At 37.6% G+C, this 16,112-nt stretch overlaps 1 protein-coding gene across 1 annotated transcript in view; it reads right to left on the reverse strand.

Moving 5' to 3' along the window:
- The window catches only part of LOC107724753 (PEX5-related protein-like), a 43,804-nt gene that overhangs the window by 7,343 nt on the left and 20,349 nt on the right, over positions 1-16,112 (reverse strand). The window contains exons 4-8 of the mRNA XM_016533782.1: positions 15,729-15,858; positions 14,978-15,068; positions 11,273-11,359; positions 7,346-7,465; positions 5,461-5,604 (exon numbers count right to left, since the gene is read on the reverse strand). Coding sequence (XP_016389268.1) covers positions 5,461-5,604; positions 7,346-7,465; positions 11,273-11,359; positions 14,978-15,068; positions 15,729-15,858 — 572 coding nt within the window. The remainder of the gene's footprint in view (positions 1-5,460; positions 5,605-7,345; positions 7,466-11,272; positions 11,360-14,977; positions 15,069-15,728; positions 15,859-16,112) is intronic.

Below are 16,112 nucleotides of genomic sequence, written 5' to 3' on the forward strand. Positions count from 1 at the left end.
TTTTCATATGTAATAAATTACTTGCGCTTCAGAGCGAGCAGACGTAACACAATAAATGCGGTCAATGCTTTTAGAGGTGGATGCCTGCTGTTTGGGAACGCAGTCATGTAAGACAGTAATTATACAGAAATACTTTGAAGACAGATTTCAGAACGACCAAAACAACATATAGATGCTGTGAACGAGATCGGTCCGCTGGTTAGTCAATTTATCCCGTCTCATAGGGCAAAGTCACATGACTTTTTCAATGCGGCAAAGTCACATGACTTTTTCAATGCTCATGGTGGAATTTATTCGGTAAATTTGTTTCCATCGTAGTTTATGCGCATTTTTTCTTATCGGATAAAAAGTTTATCCTACTCAGTTGTGCGCATAAGTTTTTTATGCGCATTTTTAGAATTTATGCGCATCTTGGCGTTTCCATCCAGCGTTTTTTTAATGTGATAATCCAAAATGCGCATAAAAATAGGTGGATGGAAACATAGTGTTGTTCACTCTCTTTATGTGCTTGGCCAGTGCATTTAATGGAACTTCACTCTGGGGGGCGATGGTGGTGGACTTTAATGTGGTTTTGATTCAAGTTAAACAGGATCATATTCATAAGCCATCCCAGAGGTTTACACCATCTGTCTGGCATCGCCTTGGCTCTTAAAGCATGGGAAACTTCATTAAATATTTGATGGTGCTGACTGGTCAATAATGAGATATAGCAGGGGATGTGAGGAACATTCTAAGTAAACTGAGTTGAATACAGGACATGATTCTGTTGCAAATTCTAGTGAGTCGCCTTGATGTCTACTGATTACAGCAGCATCCAGAGATGGAACCTCATAAGGGACTGATGTAGAATGTTCTAAGTATAAAATTCTTAAACTTTTACAACGGTTGGTCACCCCAATCTTCTATACATTACTATTCAAACCTTTGGAATTGGTTATGTTTTTGACAGTCTCTTGCTCATCAGCTGCAATTATTTAATTAAAAATACAATAATAAATTATAACAATTAACACAATTATATATAATTATATAAAACAATTATATTATGTAACATTGTTTCAATTTATACTACAGGGCAGTTGAATGCTTGATTTTGATTGGTTGATGAATGAATGGGGAAACGCACCCCTAAAGGAGTTCCAGGCAGGTCTTGACTGCATTACAGTTTAATATCACTTCGCCAAATTATTTCAGTTATTTCAAAGGTCCTTAGTTATAGCCTACAACGGCAAACAACAAAAACCCACAACGATGTTGACCAATATAAATATATTAAACAATAGGATAAAAATGACAAACAATTTCAATCTTCTATACATTACTATTCAAACCTTTGGGATTGGTTATGTTTTTGACAGAAGTCTCTTGCTCATCAGCTGCAATTATTTAATTAAAAATACAGTAATAAATTATAACAATTAACACAATTATATATAATTATATAAAACAATTATATTATGTAACATTGTTTCAATTTATACTACAGGGCAGTTGAATGCTTGATTTTGATTGGTTGATGAATGTTTAGGGAAACGCACCCCTAAAGGAGTTCCAGGCAGGTCTTGACTGCATTACAGTTTAATATCACTTCGCCAAATTATTTCAGTTATTTCAAAGGTCCTTAGTTATAGCCTACAACGGCAAACAACAAAAACCCACAACGATGTTGACCAATATAAATATATTAAACAATAGGATAAAAATGACAAACAATTTTCATGTTTTTCCCCGAAAATTATGTTTTATTATCTATGGAAGCACTAGTGTCTTTCTCCCGCTCTCTACCATATAAACGTACACATAGAGACACACATGCTCGCACTCACACACCCCTAGTAAAAAAGAACCTATGCCATATTTAAAATAAATGTTTTTCATACTACTGTAAGTATACTTCAAATCCTTTGACATATTTATTGACATATCACTTAAGACTAACTGATATAAAATTATAATTAAACTTTATTTGGACTATTTCTTTATTGCACAATGCACATTTCTTAATATTATGCCTAAAATGTGTTTTAATATGATTATTAATAAGGATTGTATGATCTCTCTATAATATCGGTCTTTAAATGCAAGATATTTAAAGTGAACCTGAAGGGTACTTGCAATAGTCAACCATCATCTTGGATCTGTTTTTTCCCTTTTGCTCTGTGTAATGTAGTCTGGGATTGTCTTAATTGCAAAAGATGTCAAGCTGCCTTTGATTTTGGTTAAATAGACAGTAGTACCTTACTGAACAGCCTTTAAGACTTCACACCCTAAAATGTTGTCTAAGTAGGCCACTTGCTAAGTTTTGGAAAACAGCTAATGTGTAAGGAAGGTTAAAACACACACACACACACACAAATGCTCAATAAATGGGCTGTACTTCTCTTGGAGTTATTTACCTCTGAGTCTTGAGGGTCTTGTAAGATGGACGCCTCCAGCAGTAGTACAGCACTGTTCAGATCCCCATCCCTGCATTTCTGCAGCCCCTGTTCAAAGGCATTGGTGTAGTCTTTGTAAGGGTTATTGGAATGGACGTAGTAACCCTGCAAGCAAAAGGACCAAAAAACAAGCTTAAAGAAAACAATCAAAATCATGAGTAAGTATTATGATTATTTTAATAGAATAGTTGAGAGCAGGACTTATTGTAAGCCTTTCATAAATCTGGAGAGGTAGATGGTGGTGTGTTGATAATTAGATCATGCTGAGGTCTTTAATATTGCAGTGGAAAGTGCAGTTGGGCTAATCAGAGGCGTGGGGAGAAGAAAAGGGCACAGGAACTCACACTTCAAATGATCCACTGCAAAGCCATATGCCCAACATTCACACCATCCAGGACACTACACAATAAACTAAGACTTAAATGAATGCAGCAACAGACCGCTCCATCTTGCCACAGGCTCTTAAAATACTAAACATCACATTAAAAAAAATGCAACACTGGGTGTTCAACTCCCATCAAGCCAGTTGAAATTAAAATAGTGTACACAAATATTATGATTATTACAGTAATCTGCACACAGCGCAAAAATACAGCCTTTGAGGTATTTTTGACAAGAACCACCATACAATTAGAAAACACTACTAAACCCTGCCATTTTCTTATTAATAAAAAAGGATGTTCTTAAGAAACAGAACTGCATTCTTACAAACTTCTTAGAATTTATCTTAAGCAACCATCCAGAACACCCAAGAAACTGAATAGCAGCATCCCATCAACCACCCAAAACAACTTAACTGCATAGAAAGCGCCTAGCAACTGGATGCTATGATTAATCAAGCTGTCTCTCTAAAAGGGCTGTAGCACAGGCAGCACAGTATAGTTTTTGGCAATATCTGAACATTCTCTACCTGTTTGGAAGCACACGATGGAACATAAGAGATCATTTTAGATGAAAGAGAGCATTATCCAGCATCTGGAGTCTATAACGTTTGAAGTGATAATAAAATACAGTAATAAATTATAACAATTAACACAATTATATATAATTATATAAAACAATTATATTATGTAACATTGTTTCAATTTATACTACAGGGCAGTTGAATGCTTGATTTTGATTGGTTGATGAATGTTTAGGGAAACGCACCCCTAAAGGAGTTCCAGGCAGGTCTTGACTGCATTACAGTTTAATATCACTTCGCCAAATTATTTCAGTTATTTCAAAGGTCCTTAGTTATAGCCTACAACGGCAAACAACAAAAACCCACAAAGATGTTGACCAATATAAATATATTAAACAATAGGATAAAAATGACAAACAATTTTCATGTTTTTCCCCGAAAATTATGTTTTATTATCTATGGAAGCACTAGTGTCTTTCTCCCGCTCTCTACCATATAAACGTACACATAGAGACACACATGCTCGCACTCACACACCCCTAGTAAAAAAGAACCTATGCCATATTTAAAATAAATGTTTTTCATACTACTGTAAGTATACTTCAAATCCTTTGACATATTTATTGACATATCACTTAAGACTAACTGATATAAAATTATAATTAAACTTTATTTGGACTATTTCTTTATTGCACAATGCACATTTCTTAATATTATGCCTAAAATGTGTTTTAATATGATTATTAATAAGGATTGTATGATCTCTCTATAATATCGGTCTTTAAATGCAAGATATTTAAAGTGAACCTGAAGGGTACTTGCAATAGTCAACCATCATCTTGGATCTGTTTTTTCCCTTTTGCTCTGTGTAATGTAGTCTGGGATTGTCTTAATTGCAAAAGATGTCAAGCTGCCTTTGATTTTGGTTAAATAGACAGTAGTACCTTACTGAACAGCCTTTAAGACTTCACACCCTAAAATGTTGTCTAAGTAGGCCACTTGCTAAGTTTTGGAAAACAGCTAATGTGTAAGGAAGGTTAAAACACACACACACACACACAAATGCTCAATAAATGGGCTGTACTTCTCTTGGAGTTATTTACCTCTGAGTCTTGAGGGTCTTGTAAGATGGACGCCTCCAGCAGTAGTACAGCACTGTTCAGATCCCCATCCCTGCATTTCTGCAGCCCCTGTTCAAAGGCATTGGTGTAGTCTTTGTAAGGGTTACTGGAATGGACGTAGTAACCCTGCAAGCAAAAGGACCAAAAAACAAGCTTAAAGAAAACAATCAAAATCATGAGTAAGTATTATGATTATTTTAATAGAATAGTTGAGAGCAGGACTTATTGTAAGCCTTTCATAAATCTGGAGAGGTAGATGGTGGTGTGTTGATAATTAGATCATGCTGAGGTCTTTTAATATTGCAGTGGAAAGTGCAGTTGGGCTAATCAGAGGCGTGGGGAGAAGAAAAGGGCACAGGAACTCACACTTCAAATGATCCACTGCAAAGCCATATGCCCAACATTCACACCATCCAGGACACTACACAATAAACTAAGACTTAAATGAATGCAGCAACAGACCGCTCCATCTTGCCACAGGCTCTTAAAATACTAAACATCACATTAAAAAAAATGCAACACTGGGTGTTCAACTCCCATCAAGCCAGTTGAAATTAAAATAGTGTACACAAATATTATGATTATTACAGTAATCTGCACACAGCGCAAAAATACAGCCTTTGAGGTATTTTTGACAAGAACCACCATACAATTAGAAAACACTACTAAACCCTGCCATTTTCTTATTAATAAAAAAGGATGTTCTTAAGAAACAGAACTGCATTCTTACAAACTTCTTAGAATTTATCTTAAGCAACCATCCAGAACACCCAAGAAACTGAATAGCAGCATCCCATCAAAAGATGTCAAGCTGCCTTTGATTTTGGTTAAATAGACAGTAGTACCTTACTGAACAGCCTTTAAGACTTCACACCCTAAAATGTTGTCTAAGTAGGCCACTTGCTAAGTTTTGGAAAACAGCTAATGTGTAAGGAAGGTTAAAACACACACACACACAAATGCTCAATAAATGGGCTGTACTTCTCTTGGAGTTATTTACCTCTGAGTCTTGAGGGTCTTGTAAGATGGACGCCTCCAGCAGTAGTACAGCACTGTTCAGATCCCCATCCCTGCATTTCTGCAGCCCCTGTTCAAAGGCATTGGTGTAGTCTTTGTAAGGGTTACTGGAATGGACGTAGTAACCCTGCAAGCAAAAGGACCAAAAAACAAGCTTAAAGAAAACAATCAAAATCATGAGTAAGTATTATGATTATTTTAATAGAATAGTTGAGAGCAGGACTTATTGTAAGCCTTTCATAAATCTGGAGAGGTAGATGGTGGTGTGTTGATAATTAGATCATGCTGAGGTCTTTTAATATTGCAGTGGAAAGTGCAGTTGGGCTAATCAGAGGCGTGGGGAGAAGAAAAGGGCACAGGAACTCACACTTCAAATGATCCACTGCAAAGCCATATGCCCAACATTCACACCATCCAGGACACTACACAATAAACTAAGACTTAAATGAATGCAGCAACAGACCGCTCCATCTTGCCACAGGCTCTTAAAATACTAAACATCCCATTAAAAAAAATGCAACACTGGGTGTTCAACTCCCATCAAGCCAGTTGAAATGAAAATAGTGTACACAAATATTATGATTATTACAGTAATCTGCACACAGCGCAAAAATACAGCCTTTGAGGTATTTTTGACAAGAACCACCATACAATTAGAAAACACTACTAAACCCTGCCATTTTCTTATTAATAAAAAAGGATGTTCTTAAGAAACAGAACTGCATTCTTACAAACTTCTTAGAATTTATCTTAAGCAACCATCCAGAACACCCAAGAAACTGAATAGCAGCATCCCATCAACCACCCAAAACAACTTAACTGCATAGAAAGCGCCTAGCAACTGGATGCTATGATTAATCAAGCTGTCTCTCTAAAAGGGCTGTAGCACAGGCAGCACAGTATAGTTTTTGGCAATATCTGAACATTCTCTACCTGTTTGGAAGCACACGATGGAACATAAGAGATCATTTTAGATGAAAGAGAGCATTATCCAGCATCTGGAGTCTATAACGTTTGAAGTGATAATCTACCACTGTATCAATTCTGCCGTCACATAAAATGCAATACAGAGGGCAGCCATCATGAAATACATTCATGCGGTGGTGTGGAACAGCACCTTTGATAGGTTAACAATGAATAGAGTGGTTTCCATTGGTTAAAGGTGCTGTATGTAATTTTTTGACAGTACTGTCATAAATGTATGATTTTGTAGATAATTAACAAAAAACATGCAGTTCACTTGCTCATTTCTCTGAAAAACAATCCTTCAGCCAATTATTCTACTTTGAAATGTTTTGTTTTGATATGTGTGATTCCGCCCACTGGCAGTTTATTCAATAGTATTTTGGTACCCCGGGTTGCCAGTTGGCGGAAGACACAGCGTATTGCAGCCATGGAAACCAGCAAACAAACTGGGTCAGAAATAGCAGATTCTACCCACCCTAAAAAGCCCCAGCATCAATCTAAAAAGCTCTATTTATTATAAAAACCTTTGATATCAAAATATATCATAAGCCCCGTCCCGCACGTTGACGGGATTAGTTAAATGTTTGTGACAGGGGCAGTTCCGTTTTACATTTTAGAGACTGTCTTTGGGACACAGCAGTTTTAGGGAGAAAATACTTGACAATGGTGTTGACTGATGAATTTGCACATGGTTTGTCTTTAAGCCTATTAAAAAACAGCAGATTAAAAAAACTTGATTTATCACCAGAGGGGATGTTTAAAATTAGATTATTTTTAATATATTAATAATCATTTATTATTTTAAATAAAAGTCATCCTAAGACCTTCTTGGAATTTGCTAGGGGGGGCCAGCTCATGGTGGAGAACCACTGATGCAGAGCATTCTGATTGGTTGAGAATACCTTCTCAGTGGGTGAAAAGTTGAGTGGAACCAGGCCTTCACTGTCAGCATCCTCCAACCAGTTCCTCTGTGCCAGCTCCTCCCACTCTGCCTGCATTTTATTCCAGAACTCAGTGTCTGACTGTGGGAGACAGTTTAACAGCCCTTTAGGACACAGCCAATATTGGAATACCATATAAAACGTGACCCTGTAGAGCATTACAGAGAGATGTTATTTGGCATCTATAAAATGCTGCTTTAACAATAACTTATACCAGCAGGGAATAATTAGGATAGACTTAATAGCATTTGAATTGCTATGTGTTTTTGTTTTGTTTTAAATGTTCCACATAGGACTAGCCAGACTCACAATCATGCTCCAGTTTTATGAGGACATATTGTTTTTTAGCTATAAAAGCTGTAAAGTAATTTGAAGCAGCAAGGTCAAAAGGTCAACATATTCATCTTTATGGATTCACCAGAATATAATCTGCAAGAAGCACATTTATGATTGGATTACAGACAGACCTCTCAGCTTTCATACAGTATCTAGTTCTTATCAATCTGAGAGGTCAGCAGAAGCACCAAACAATGTATGCATATGTATTTTTATACACAGTTTTATGTGTCGGATGAGGTATGATAATTCCGGGCAGATTCCAGTTACAGTCCATCATGTACTGCAAAGCCCTAAAGGAAAGTATTATCTTAAATGACTCTCTCAGACTGTGTGTGGGTGTGCATGTGTGTGAATTTGTCTTAAAAATTTTACAAACTCACACATACACACACATACACACAGAGAGAGAGAGAGAGAGAGAGAGAGAGAGATAGGGTTACAAACTCACACATACACACACATACACACAGAGAGAGAGAGAGAGAGAGAGAGACCTCTTAACAGATTCAATCACCATGGAAAAAAAGAACAGAAAGTAATGGCCTTAGTGACCACATTTAGATCACGTCATTTGCATCACATTATTTTCCATAGTACTATGTACTGACATTTTCCATGTATCACACAGTTCTAAGAATTACTTTCATTTGGACATGCACGGATACAGTAAAAGTGAATATTCAATTAGATGTGCAATTCAGAATACGTTGGTTACATGACACAGAATTCTGATTAATTTTGGCTTATACCATCTGTATTCAGATTCAGATTTCTAGAAACCTTAATCAGTTTAATCAGTTCACAGATTGACATGTTTACATAACATAAATATTGGGAATACAATCAAATTCTGAATAATATTGTAATATTCTTGCACATGTAATCACAGTCACTGTCAAAGTCTTTCCATTTATGTATTCTCAAGGGCTTCTGATCATGACAAAGGGAAAAATCAGCATCACCTTCATGAATGAGGGCATTTATTTTATCAGGCAAACAGCAAATAACCCTGTGAACTTCATTCACGCCCATGACATTGATCTAAAAGGCTTTTTAATCAACCATCTGTGCATTTGTGCATGGTTTGCTAGTGTGTGTTCCACCCAGGATTCTTCGTTTGCTTACTTTGGCTCCCTGCTTGAATAAACCAGTTCTTAAAGCAACACTGACTGGAAATCTTCGTGTTTTTATTTTTCTTGGCAGCTCAAATTAATCGTGCAACACACAAACAATTGCTTAGGCTTCATCAGTCCACCTAGAGCTGATTCACTGAGTGTTTGCAGGGGAAATGAGGGGAGAGTGCTGTATCTGTGATGAAGGTACCCATTGGATGGGCCAATTAATCACAGAAAATCCTGCACACTGCACACGATCACATACAACAAACAGTCATACACACTCATCTTTTCCATTTGCATGACTGATACACAGGTATAAATCAAATAAATAAATGTCTGTTATCAGCCCAATGGAATATGGATGATCAATCTTTTCCTAGATTGCCTGCGGTTCCCTCAAGCAGTCCTGTCACCATGACGAAGAGGTGCCATGCAATTGCAACACCGCAAGGGTTCTCCAGAGTCATTCATCTGTACTCAAATAATCACCAGCTAGCACAAGAAAACCTGCACACTAGCTTTATAGTTTCAACAACTTTTTGCTTTAGTTTATAATATGCACCAGGCATAAGCTTTTGTAGCAATTAATCAGTAAGTATTTGAGTCCCTGATAAAGGAAAATAAACGTATAATAAACTTTTGGATAAACGTATTTAAAACGCGTGACAATTCCCAAGAATCTGTACTAATGTTGGTGTGATACATGGTTTTGAAAAACCTTTGTACCATTTAAAAAAAAAAAAAAAAAGTTTAAATGAAGTGACTCTTTTTTTGTGAAATAAACCGCAATATACAGGTTAACTATCCCGGATTCCCCCTGTTCACCGCCGTCACTCTGCCACAGACTAATCATATGCACCTGTCACTCAAACACTAGCCTCATCAAGGACACTGTCTGGCCTTGTATGTGCGTACTATGCTGCACTCCTTACTGGTGCCATGCAATTGCAACACCGCAAGGGTTCTCCAGAGTCATTCATCTGTACTCAAATAATCACCAGCTAGCACAAGAAAACCTGCACACTAGCTTTATAGTTTCAACAACTTTTTGCTTTAGTTTATAATATGCACCAGGCATAAGCTTTTGTAGCAATTAATCAGTAAGTATTTGAGTCCCTGATAAAGGAAAATAAACGTATAATAAACTTTTGGATAAACGTATTTAAAACGCGTGACAATTCCCAAGAATCTGTACTAATGTTGGTGTGATACATGGTTTTGAAAAACCTTTGTACCATTTAAAAAAAAAAAAAAAAAGTTTAAATGAAGTGACTCTTTTTTTGTGAAATAAACCGCAATACACAGGTTAACTATCCCGGATTCCCCGTTCACCGCCGTCACTCTGCCACAGACTAATCATATGCACCTGTCACTCAAACACTAGCCTCATCAAGGACACTGTCTGGCCTTGTATGTGCGTACTATGCTGCACTCCTTACTAATCTGTTCTTTTGATTATTCCAGCATAATCTCCCGTTTACCTGTGTCTGTGTGGCCCTCGTCATCTCGTCTGCCTCATCCTCCATCCTCGTCAGCACATATGAGTATCGCCTTTAAGTTTTCACCATGTTATCATTCAAGACTGTTCTGTTATCGCACCATTTGTGTTAAATAAACCCTGACTCCCCGTGTTCATTTGTTACAGTAACATTTTCTTTACACCATACATACTGTTTGTATGTGTACATACATATTGTATGTACACATCTTTATTTACTTTGTTAGTTTAAAAAGTAAAAAGTTTCTCTTTATTTTTACAAATATCATGAATTATTCTTTCGTAAATATGAATAAGCAGTAAAGTTTTGCTAAAACACTTTTTTCTATAGGAATTATGTTCAGTTAAATATGTTTCACGGCAGAAATAATCTTCCTTAAAATTGTATTTTAAATATAAAAGCATACGTATTCGAGTGTGCTATAAAAGTTACAGTAGTTTCATACGATGGAAGCAGAAAACTTCAGACAGTTTGAATCATGATATTGATTGGATTTTAGTGTCACTGTTTAATATAGCTACAGTACAGATGCTCTGGCCTTTTTTACTGGTTTCTTTACTGAGCACATGACATTAAAATGGATGTCTTATGAATATTACTGCCCAATAAGCATCTCTGGATGGAAGACTAGAGAGGTAAGAGCTGACATCATCACAAAGCAGCCTCTTTGAGATTTCATTTTTGTTAATGCTGCACTGTTTGGCTAAAAATACACCAATTATGCAGTCTTAACTTACAGGGTGAGACTGACCTTACAGAATGCAAGAAACTGCAATTCCCAGGTGACCAGATACATTGCGAGTAAGCCTTGAGGTATGAAGATTTGTGTGGTAGCAGACACAACTTTTTCCAAACTTTTCAAATGAATAAGTAGCTGTGATTTTCTTGTGTTAGCATGTGTGTGTGAGTGTATTGTACGGACTCTGTCTCACCTCCACAGCAGCCTTGGCTCGAACAAACTCCTCCTCTAATGAGTGTTGTCTCCCCAGTAAAGTACCGCCCAGCTGGGGCCTCTGCCGCTGTGCACACAGATGGTCACACACATGCAGACAAGGTCAACCAGCAGTCGCTTTGTAACACTGTCTTTGTCCTCAGATCATGCTGAATAAGCAACCTTAAAGTTATGGCCAATATAAATTTTTTAGTATACAGTGGCCCCAAAAAGTATTTGAACACTTAAGCCACACTAAAATATACATGAGACGATGAACTATCAAACCAAGAGGTATCTGCAAATAAAAGATGCTAGACGTTTTTTCATAACTATTATGTCAAGAACTAACTAAATTTATTTGCCATATTGGGATTTAAATTTATCTGAATTCGATGTGATTTTTAGTGGATGTGCGAAGCCAGTTCCTCTCAAGTTTACACAGATGTTGTAGCAAAGTAACCACAGAGGATACTAGTTACTAAAGGTTGGGTAACTTTAGCCCCCCCCCCCCGCAGTACTGCAAACAAAGTAGCTTTGAAATTGTGGTGTGAAACACGTAATATTTGACAAGTAGATGGTATCTGTCAGCAAACAGAAGGAGACAACACAGGTAAATGACGGTCTCACAGAGCTTTATTACAGGCTTCTGGAGAGGAGCAAGCAACGATCATGGGTGAGATAATATTGCTGATAATCTTGAGCAAAGACTTAGCAGAACAGTCACTGAGGTTTCTTGCAGGGTGAGGCTGAGACAACGTGCTGGGTCGAAGACAGAAGATGATGGCAGACGACTGGGATGGATTCAACGAACAGGTAGGTAGAGCAGGTAAGTAGTCAGGTAAGTTGATGCAAGACCAGACACTAAGGTAGTGATGGGAAGGTGGCTTTATATGGTGACTTGATTAGTGTTGACAGGTGAAGTGCATCAGCTGATCCAGATGACTGCACGATGCAGCGACGAGGATGACCATGTCCTCGTCGTGCAGGACAGTCAGGATGCTAATCATGGAACTCTGTTAATAAGGCTGGATCAAGGATGTCATCATGTGAAACCCATGATCTCTCCTCTGGGCCGTATCCTTCCAAATCCACAAGATACTCCAGACGGCCGCCTCGTCGCCGGGAGTCCAGGATGGTGTTGACTTTTTGCCAGACATTTTGACTCATGTGGTCCACTGGTTCACATTTAAAAATATGTAGCAAAAATAGCAGATGGGTAAGAACATAATTTAGTGCAAACATTTCTGTCATGCATTTGGCAAAAAGCTTTTGTTGACTATGAATTTTACCTTTGAAATTATTTTACCTTTGAGATTTGAGGCAAGTCCCTGATAGCACACGTACACCTCAGAAACGTCTATTTGACGTCTGCATTTACATCTGTAAGATGTATTTTTTAGCGCATTTGCTCATCTGCAATACGTCTATAGGACGTTTCCTATCAGATGTCAAATAGACATTTAGAAGATGTCTAAGATGTTTATGATTTAGAATGAATGTAAAACTGACATCTTAAGACGTCTATCAGATGTTTGTACACAGCAGATGCTTTCCAGATGAAGAGATCTTTAACAGACATCTTGCAGACATACGTGTGCTATCTGGGGTGCAACTCTGGCGTCCCCGTTGTTTGTGAGCAGTGGTGTGATGGCGATTTAAATAAAATACAGATTTCCAAACAATCCAAACATATGGGTATCCCCTTGAATTTGGTAAAAAGATCATCTGTTTACCATCTTGACTGGAAAATAATGTTTTCATGGTCAGTTTTTAATTTATTATTTGCTAATGCTAATGAATGTTTACATTAGAGTGCACGTCCTACTATGCTGAAATTAATACGGGGAGCGGCTGGAAACTATAACGCCCTCTCCTGGTTGGAGATAGTATTAACATCATTAACTGAAAGCAATCTTTACGTATACGGCCCGCGGGCCGCCAGTTGCCCATCCCTGATGTAGAGCCTAACAAATGTCTTTCTGTGAAATGTTGAAGTGTGCTTGTGTTGTCCGTTCATTAAGATTTTGTTATCTAATGGAGTGACATTTAGACAATTTCTGGTCTACTGAATACTTACTGGGGCCACTGTATATTATTCATGTACTCAGTTCTTCAGTAGGCAGGATTAAAGTTGTGGGCAGTATAAAGGTTTAGTATATATTATTGCTATATTTAAAGTGCCCCTATTATGGATTTTTGAAAAGTACCTTTTATGCAGTGTGTAACACAGCTCTAAGTGAATGAAAAAAGTTTTAAATCTAAAAGTGAACCGTGTATAAAGTTATTGTCTCTCAAAAGAAAGAGTCAACACTGAGTCATTTTTAAAATGAATCCCAAGCCGTTTCATGTTGACGTCAACATGAAACATTAGCATACAGTAATGCCCGCCCACTTGTTGCACACACAGACCTGGGAAAACTTGAACCCCCCCTCCCTTAAACACTGTAGCGGATTCCTGTGGATAGCATCATGTCGAGAAGACGCTGTGCTCTACACTGTGGGGGTAAATCTGTTTTTGTTTTTTTTATTCCAAAGGACGAGGCTGTGAAGAATCAATGGTTAAAGTTCATTTTTTACAGCAATACCACAGCAGTATAGCTCCAACCTTGTGTTGTGTCCCCGTCATTTTACTGATGACTGCTACAGCAACCTAAATGCGTACAAGCGGGATTCGCAGGCCGGTTTTTATTTTGAAGGAAGGATCAGTACCCAGTTTATTTGGACCAGCTTCTTCCTCCTCCAAATCACAACCTGTAAGTATTAAAAATTGTTGCTCTCATGTTCTCTGTAGCATGCAAAATACGTATTTAGTTGTGTGTGTTGTGTTCGCTCCGCGCAGCTTGTAGGTCTCTGGCTAACCGGCTAACAGAAATATCTGTTCGCTCGCAATTGTCTAGAAATGTGTCGATGAATAGTGAATGTTTGTCGTTGTTATTACTTGGAGTTATGGGCTTTCCGTTTCCGACATGCCCTGCACCCGGTAGACCAATCACAACAGACTGGGTCATCGGACCAATCACTGCAGATTAGAGGACCGCTCAATCACACGCAAAGCAGGGGTTTGGAAAAATGAATCATTGAGCAAATCGTTTGGGAGGCCTTGAGCAAATAAGGTAAAAAATAAATGCATATTGTAAGACAATGAAAGTGTTTTTTGACCTTGCATGCATGTCAACCTGTTGTTGGGGACTCCCAAAACCAAAATATGAACCTTTCTTAATCCATTATAGGGGCACTTTAAATCCTTACTAGTATCTGAGAAATAAATAGAACGTCTTGCACAAAGAGGAATCAATACAGAAAAATCTGACAAATATGCATGTATATTTTTAATACACACTCAGAAAAGGGGTACATGAGGGTAAAAATCCTGTACTTCAAACAACGAATGTATCACTTTCCATTAACTGCACCTTAGAAACATGGAAGGCCTTTTATAGTAGCATTCTGTACCTGTCATATACAAAGATGTATGTGCCTTTCCTCAGGTACCTCAGCTTACTATTTGGATTTTTCAAGTACCTCCAGTATTTGATTTTTTTTTCTAATGGAACAATTTTGTCCGCAGAAGGCCCTAGTGAGAAGGGTTTGTACCATTTTAAGTGCACACAGGAACAATTTTCTGAGTGTGAGGGGAGATGATGATCAATACTGAATGCTGCTGTAGTCTTTTACATGAGATCAAAGTATCATTAGTGTGTACCTGAGGGGCCGGCCCAGGGTCTGACTCCGTGCTAATGCTGAGCTCCAGGGTACTATGCCTGTTAGAGAAATCTGTTTTAAAGTCTGCAGACCTGAAAAGGACAAGATGCTGTGAATAATGATATTATTGCTTGCAATAATGGTAATGATGCACAGAGGCAACTGAATTATTCAACTGAATTAAACAACTCAAATCTAACATCTAAGATAAATGACCATACTGTTAAAAATACATAGCATTTCTTTATCTTTTATAACCAATAGATTTACCCCCCAAAACTCAAAGACAGAAAAAGAGGCCACTCAGGATGATTTGAAGAGAAAATGATAAAATATGTAAAATGGACTCAAAATATTAACTTCCATTTATAATACTGGTAAGGTGTATTTAAGAACAGTTTTTTTTTAATAATGCAACATTCACACTGTTAGTGACACAGCTGTCCAAACGTTTTTTAACCTAACTACGTGTTAAGTTAAAGGCTTATTAAATCTAATTTAAATCTTATTAAAGGCTTATTAAATCTAATTTAATGGTTTTGGGGAATAGAATGTAAAAATTCAACATGCTTTGTTTTTGTTTTACCCCAATATTAATTATTAAAGCAGCATAAAGTTGATCTTTATGGCTCCAAAAACAGTTAAGCACACCTTGTGACTATATTAAACACTAAATATGGAAACATATCATATCAGGCCTGTTTAGGACACCATGATAAAATATGCACAATGAGGTGTAAACCTGAACGTACCACAAAAGCTCACTAGATGAATGGTTGGAGGTGCACCTCTTCCTCTCATATCTCCACTTCCGTCCTCCTTTCAAGGCACTGTCTGGGTGAAGGCTCACCTCCTCCCATTTCGCCAAGGGTGAGTTGCTCACTGGAGACAGGACAGTGAGTATTGAGTGAGACAGGCTGTCACAAACTGCTTTTAATGAAACAACACATTGGTGCAAAAGGTAGATTAAGGCTACCCAGCAGCAGATAAGGATACAGCTTACAGCTCAAGGATTGCTTATCTCAGCTCGCAATTGATTAAAGCAGTTCGGCTGTGGAATGATAAATATAGTACAACAGGGAAAACATGGCAATGGTTTAGCTTACAGAAGCTTATGGCATAATCTACTGGAAATG

This window comes from Sinocyclocheilus rhinocerous, unplaced genomic scaffold, assembly GCF_001515625.1.
Source record: "Sinocyclocheilus rhinocerous isolate Xijiao unplaced genomic scaffold, SAMN03320098_v1.1 scaffold3442, whole genome shotgun sequence".
NCBI lineage: Eukaryota > Metazoa > Chordata > Actinopteri > Cypriniformes > Cyprinidae > Sinocyclocheilus > Sinocyclocheilus rhinocerous.